This window comes from Austrofundulus limnaeus, unplaced genomic scaffold (assembly GCF_001266775.1).
Source record: "Austrofundulus limnaeus strain Quisiro unplaced genomic scaffold, Austrofundulus_limnaeus-1.0 Scaffold0, whole genome shotgun sequence".
Taxonomy (NCBI): Eukaryota; Metazoa; Chordata; class Actinopteri; order Cyprinodontiformes; family Rivulidae; genus Austrofundulus; species Austrofundulus limnaeus.
Window position 1 is genome coordinate 9,250,608 of NW_013952402.1, and position 5,566 is coordinate 9,256,173.

General features: G+C 37.2%; 1 protein-coding gene across 1 annotated transcript; it reads left to right on the forward strand.

Annotated features, from left to right (window-relative positions):
- The first annotated feature begins 801 nt into the window (after window positions 1-801).
- Window positions 802-4,029, forward strand: LOC106533410 (N-acetyllactosaminide beta-1,3-N-acetylglucosaminyltransferase 3). The gene is made up of 2 exons (XM_014030067.1): window positions 802-885; window positions 2,713-4,029. Exons 1-2 carry the CDS (start codon window positions 815-817, stop codon window positions 3,857-3,859), a joined length of 1,218 nt encoding a protein of 405 aa, XP_013885521.1. The 5' UTR covers window positions 802-814; the 3' UTR covers window positions 3,860-4,029.
- Window positions 4,030-5,566: the final 1,537 nt, after the last annotated feature.

The window sequence follows — 5,566 nt, forward strand, 5'->3', positions numbered from 1 at the left end:
GTGTGTGTGTGTGTGTGTGTGTGTGTGTAAGAGTGAGAGAAAGAAAAAGAATCTTTGATGGTTTGACAAATAGAGAATATCTTCCTTACCCAATTTGATTTCATGAACCTTAGATTTAAAAAAAAAGAATTTGTATGCCCTCTTTAAAAAAATCCTTGGCCACCCCTTTACATAAAAGTCTAGCTTAACCACAGGTAGTCTACAAACTTTTGATAACGATTTGACAGAACCATTCAAAAATGACCAAACTATTCCTACTGTATAATATTTGTGTGGTTTGTAATTAAATATCATTTAACTATGAGCTCATACACAGACGTGTATTTTCTGTTCCACTTGATTCCCGGAAAGTTTGAAACGAGAGAGTGACTCGACAAATTTTCAGAGCGCACGTGATAACTGTCATTGTCATTGCATACTTGAACTTTTAAAGCACTCATTGGCGACAAACGAGGTATTGCTTAGCGTTTTGATCAAACATGTTTCAGAAGTCAGATGGTGACATGAAAATGAGACAGACCATTTGGTTGGCATATAAAATTATGAGGGGTTTATGTGGTCTTACCCCAAATAGATACTTCACTGTTCTATGGCAAATAACCTCTGTTTATATAAAGGATTGTACACGGTGATGTAAGTTGTACCGAAAACCTTGCATTTCTCGTTCCACCTGTTCTCTGCTTCAGTGCTAAGGTACTTGACGTTACAGTTTCACAGACGCTGACTGACTGGACAAACTCTGTGACCAGTTTATCTTTTTCCTAACTAAATTTATGATAGTAATCCAATCTAAATGTTCAGTTTGGTCAGCATCATGAGAATCTTCTCATGGTCATCCAGAGGATTTTACACCAGGTGCTCCTGTCAGGCTAACAACATGAAACGGTAAAAATCATGATTTTCTTTTGATTTTCATCTCCATGGGTATTGTTGCTCGTCTGCCTTGTGAACAGTGTTGTGTACAAGCAATTGATATGAGTTTCATGAAAGTTTTATTCAATTAACTTTTTAATAACTCTATGTTGTTTTCAATAGCTTTGAAGTCATAAAAACTTACAATAAATTTTATAAGAAGCAAAGTATTTTATGTTTCTTTCACTGTGTTCAGGGAGCATCGTCGACTGTCTAAGGCAGTAATTTACAACATTTTCAGCTACTGACTCACAAAATAACAAAACTGTAGAAGAGACATGTTACTCCAGCTATTCCTGGTTGAAGCATGTGTGACGTTGTGGAAAACTTGGCTAAATGCTGAATTGTAGGTTTTAAAAAGCCAAAATCTGTCAAAACTAGTCAAAATATGTCCTTAAGATGGATCAGTCTTTGTCTGTGTCCATAGGTCTGAAATGCACTGAGATGTTGTGAAAGAAGGTGTAGTTTGTTATTTTAATTGTTGGATTTTAGAATTAACGCATGGCTAGAGATAATAATGCATGGCCACGCATTAGTATTGCATGACCACGTTATTATTTTGTGGCCACGCATTAACTATCTTCTGGTCCCAGGTTTTTATCTTGTGGCCACACATGAATGTTTTTTTATGCTATGTGATTGAACGGGCTCCGTGGTCTGCGGTTATTCCTGGGATCTGTTTGAGCCTCTTTTCCTGTTTGGAAGTCACAGTCCTGAGTGTTTCAGTGGCCACTGGCATCATTGAGGCTTTGCACAATGTCTACAGTTTCTTTTCTGTTTTTGCCCTTAGGGTTGTGTTCCTTCTTCTTGAGGTTACAGTCCCTTCAGATTTCTAAATTTACCACTACTGCTTCCTGCTAGTTTGTTGACCAGCACAATGATGGTTAGCCATCATGTTTGCCATTTTGGATCTGGATACTTTGGGCTGGACTGTCACTTAGACATCAATGGAGCCGTTCAGTTTTGAACATGTTACGTTATCCCAAAGAGAGATATGTGATATCATTGTACCATGTTGGTGGAACTATGTGTTTTTTAAGCAGAATACCCCTTGCCCTTTGCTGCTGTACTTCACTCTGCCTGTTTTCTGTGAAAAAGTAAAGGAGGATTGATGTCTCTGTAGTTAAGTAGGAAAAATAAAGATATTACAAGGAGTGTAAAATTTGATTAAACCAGGATTAGCAGTTTTTTTGTCTGCAACTCAGTTCTAATTGCTCATTGTAATGAGCTGTTTAAACAATTCAACCTGTTCTAGAACATCACATCTCGTGATTAATAATGTTGTCTCTGACAGCAGGATATTTAGCATTGCTACATTTATGTCTTCTAACGGTTTTCAGTTGTTACTTTATCAAGTTTCCATGTGGGATTTGCAAATAATCATATTCAGTTTTTATTTATGTTGCACAATGTCCTAACTTCGTTGGAATTTGGGTGGTACAATTTTATCTTTTAATATGAATGAAAATCATATTTTTGCTTAGAAATCACATTAAATTACAAAACTGGAACTTTAATGATGTGATTTTCCAAAGATAAACAGTTGATGAGCATGCAGGAATTTGACTCAACATTCAAGCACAACATTCCTTTCTGCTTCTTAGAATACAATAACAGGCTACCTGAGATCGACTTTTGTTTCTTGACATTTTCTCACACAATGGAGAAGCACTATTAAATTATGAAAATATGTTTTGGTATACCAGACACCCATCAGTGTTTATTGTCTCTGGAAAAACATCCTGATTTCAGTTATCTGATTTATTACTTTTTTCTCTTTTTTGTTTTTTGTTGTTGCAGATTTTATTTCTCTGTGCCGTTTACTCTTCTGCTAGGCACCCTTGTGATGTGTGTCTATTTTAAAGATCCAGACAAACTCTTCGAACCTAAACCTTTCTACAATGTGACTCAGAATAAATTCCTACAAAAAGAAGAGGACGTTGTCTCACACACAGAAGCCTTACCTCAAAAATGTGAACAAGATATGAGTGCTGCAAAACTCCCAGGCTTTGCCTTATTCTCTGACCAGATTCAATCGTTCCTTTACTATCGCCATTGTCGCAGTTTCCCAATGATACTTGACCTCCCTCACAAATGTGGACGACCTAATACACCTGAGGACATCTTCCTTTTGCTAGTTATTAAGAGCCACCCTAAGAATTTTGAGCACAGAGAAGTGCTGCGCAAGACCTGGGCTAAAGAGAGGATGCACAACGGGAAATGGATTCGGACCGTCTTCATTGCAGGAACAGGGGGTTCTGGTTTTGTGAAAAAAAGAATGAACAAACTCCTGGCTCTGGAACATCAACTGTACAACGACATCCTCCAATGGGACTTCGATGAATCCTTTTTCAACCTCACCCTGAAGCAGATTCTCTTCTTCGAGTGGCTGGACAGACGCTGCCCGCAGGTTCGTTTCCTGATGAATGGCGACGATGATGTCTTCGCCCACACAGAAAACATGGTGGACTACCTTCAAAGCCTCAAGAACAATGACGGGAGCAAGCACCTCTTTGCAGGCCATGTGATCAGAAATGCATACCCCATCAGAGCACGATGGAGCAAGTATTATATTCCATATCAAATCCATAAGAAAGCACCTTACCCACCCTACTGTGGTGGTGGAGGTTACATTTTGTCCCGCTACACAGCTTCAATTATTTACAACATGTCTAGGACCATTGAGATTTATCCTATTGACGATGTTTATATTGGGATGTGTTTGGCCGCAGCCAAACGAGGACCTGTCATTCATATGGGTGTGAAAACACTTGGATGGTACATCCCCTCCCAAAATTTAGATAAATATGACCCTTGTTACATGAAAGAACTCCTTTTGATTCATAAATTCTCTCCAGCTGAAATATTTGTTATGTGGAATGAAGTTCACAACCCCAAACTTCAGTGTGGACTCAGACAAAAAAAGTGGTGGAATGTGGTGAAATAAAGCAATGCAACCCCCCTGGAGGTATGGAAGAAACTGATGGGAAACTTTTGAAGTTAGTAGCAAATTGTATAGCTGGTCCTGTTTGTCATATTTTTAATACAAGTATAGAAAACAGCATTTTTCCTACAAAATGGAAGACAGCAAAAGCTGTTCCAATTTGAAAAAACACAACAGAGTCTAAGTGGAACAAACTGTCGACCATTAGCCTGTTAACAATACTTGGTAAAATACTGGAAAGATTGATTGCTGAGCAAGTGGGAAATTACTTTTTAGTAAATCAGTTATTTACACCTTTTCAACATGCTTATCGTAAAGGTCATTCAACAGCATCCACTAACTCAGATGACAGATGCTTGTTTAAATTCCATTGACAAGAATAACTTAGTTGGAGCTCTTTTATTAAACTAATTCTGCTTTTGACCTGTGAGATCATGATTTACTGTTAGATAAACTTGTGTATTATAAATTTTTATTGCTTACTGTAGGGTGATTTGCTAGTTACCTTTCTCAATGAGAGCAATGTGTATTTTTTTAATGGCAGTTTTTCAACTATAAAAAATTGCAATGTGGAGTTCCACAGGGCAGCTGCTTAGGACCGTTGCTATTTTTTATTTTCACCAATGACTTGCCATCTGTCCTACAGCGTGCTAAGGCCATAATGTGCGCTGATGACACCACAATATATATATGGCAAGTTCATCTGTAGACACACTTGTCCAGCACCCTGGACAGCGAATTTATGGAGTATGTAAAATAGGTGCAAAATAATAAATTGGCTTTAAATGTATTTAAAAGTTAAAGCACAATATTTGGGTCAAATTGGAAACTAAAAGCTCAGCCAAAATTAGGTTTGTCTATAAATGGCAGCCATTACTCAGAAGAAATTAGACTTCTGGGTATCCCCATAAACAGCAAATTGGAGTGGCCTCAGCAGATTGAGCACATCGTTACAGTTATGGGAAGACAGCTACTTGTTACAAAAAGATGTTCAAAGTATATACCTTTAAAATTAATTCCTCAAATCATTAACACAGTTGTCTTGTCTCACTTGCAATATTTCCCTATGGTTTGGTCCGGTGCTTCAGAAAAACCTCCAACTAAACTGTAGTTCGTTCAAAATAGGGCAGCACGTCTTGCACTGAATTGTTCAACATACACAAATGTTCTCAGTATGCACAGGGCAGTATGTTGGCCTTTGGTTTAAAAAAAAGTTGATATTGCCCCTTTAAGCTTTTTTAGAAATATTGTAGTATCTGAGACAGCAACTGTTTTGTATAATCAACTTTTGTTTAGCCAAACTGTACACATGTTCAATACTAGACATGCTTTAAAAGGTTGTTTTGTTCTTCCACAATGCAACAGGAATGCTGGACAAAAGACTGTTATTTTTTAGAGGAATTAGAACATGGAATTCCCTTCCTTCATTATTTTTTAAATATAACAAATGTTAGAGCTTTCAAAAGAACATTGTTTAATTATTGTCATGTAGGGTGTTATAATTACACATTTATGAATTGATACACTATGTTACTAATGTTATATTAGGTGTAAGTAATTATAATTGTTTTTGTAATGTTTATTTTGCCTTTTTTAAGGACCCCTGGAAGAGTAGCCATTGTCACAGCAATGGCTAATGGAAATAAACAAATTGTTACAGTGTACCTCTGAAATCGTACTGCCACCAAAGGGACTTCACATGTTCAGATA

Bases quoted from the DNA above. Each gene is read 5' to 3' on its own strand.
- LOC106533410 (XM_014030067.1), top strand. From the start codon at position 815: ATGAGAATCTTCTCATGGTCATCCAGAGGATTTTACACCAGGTGCTCC. The intron at 886-2,712 runs GTAAAAATCATG...TTGTTGTTGCAG, and splicing joins CAGGCTAACAACATGAAACG to ATTTTATTTCTCTGTGCCGT.